Here is a 1,006-nt window from a genome sequence, read left to right on the forward strand (position 1 = left end):
GCTCGTCCCGCTTGCGCTCGGCCTCGGCTTTCCGGCTGCCGCTGCCCGGCCGGCTCTTCGCCGCCTGCTTTCGGGACATGGCCTTAGCCTGCAGTCCCCAGCGGCAGGAGGGAAAGCCACTGGACCCCCCAGCGGCCGCCTCAACCGTCGGGAAGGCAAAACAGCGCGAGCTACTGAGCCCGGCAACGACGACCCACCAACCGCGCCTGCGCCGGCGCCCGGCACCCGGGTCACATGATGGAATCCCCGCCTCCTTCGCGGGGCTCGGCGAGCAGACGCCATAGAGAGCTAGAGGGGCACCCATCTTGGTTTGTTCTATTCCGCCCTCTAGCGGTGGATGGTACTCAATGTGAGTGGCAGGAGCGACCCGAGAGGGACCAGAGAGAACAAAGCTGAAACTAGTCAAGGAGAGAAATTAAAGATGATAGAAGAGTGGAACACAGAGAAGCGGCAAAAGTTAGGACCGGAGATGAATAAAAACGATTTAAACTCTTGTTGCGAGCCTACTACAGTTGGATAGGCACTTTCACACGGCTCATTCTTGTTTAATTATCCCCAAGTTACAGGAAACTGAATCTGAGTGGTTAAATAATTTCAAGAAGATCACACAGCTAAGAGGCAGAGCTTTGCCCTGGCTCCAAAGCCCGCACACTTGTTTGTTTAATCCTGCTCTTCATCTCTCCGCCTTCCTTCGTAGCTCAACGGAGAGGTCGCCCTTCTGTCCAAGACCACTGGAAATCCTAACTCCATCCAAGAGTGACCCACCTAGGTTTGCCTGGACTAGAGGTTTTCTTCGGATGCAGGACTTTAGGTTTTAAAGCTGAGACAGGCCAAGCTGGGCGCGGTGGCTCACGCCTGTAATCCCAGCACTTTGGGAGGCCGAGACGGGCAGATCACGAAGTAAGGAAATCGAGACCATCCTGTCTAACACGGTGAAACCCTGTCTCTACTTTATACAAAAAAATTAGCCGGGCGTGGTGGCGGGCGCCTGTAGTCCCAGCTACTC

The 1,006-nt window shown here is 55.6% G+C and overlaps 1 protein-coding gene across 1 annotated transcript in view; it reads right to left on the minus strand.

Moving 5' to 3' along the window:
• Positions 1–310, minus strand: part of OTUD3 (OTU deubiquitinase 3) — a 27,463-nt gene extending 27,153 nt beyond the window's left edge. The window contains exon 1 of the mRNA XM_011934070.1: positions 3–310. Within this exon, the coding sequence (XP_011789460.1) occupies positions 3–304 (302 nt within the window). The 5' untranslated portion in view covers positions 305–310. The remainder of the gene's footprint in view (positions 1–2) is intronic.
• Positions 311–1,006: the final 696 nt, after the last annotated feature.

Source organism: Colobus angolensis, unplaced genomic scaffold (genome assembly GCF_000951035.1).
Source record: "Colobus angolensis palliatus isolate OR3802 unplaced genomic scaffold, Cang.pa_1.0 Scaffold130, whole genome shotgun sequence".
Classification (NCBI taxonomy): domain Eukaryota; kingdom Metazoa; phylum Chordata; class Mammalia; order Primates; family Cercopithecidae; genus Colobus; species Colobus angolensis.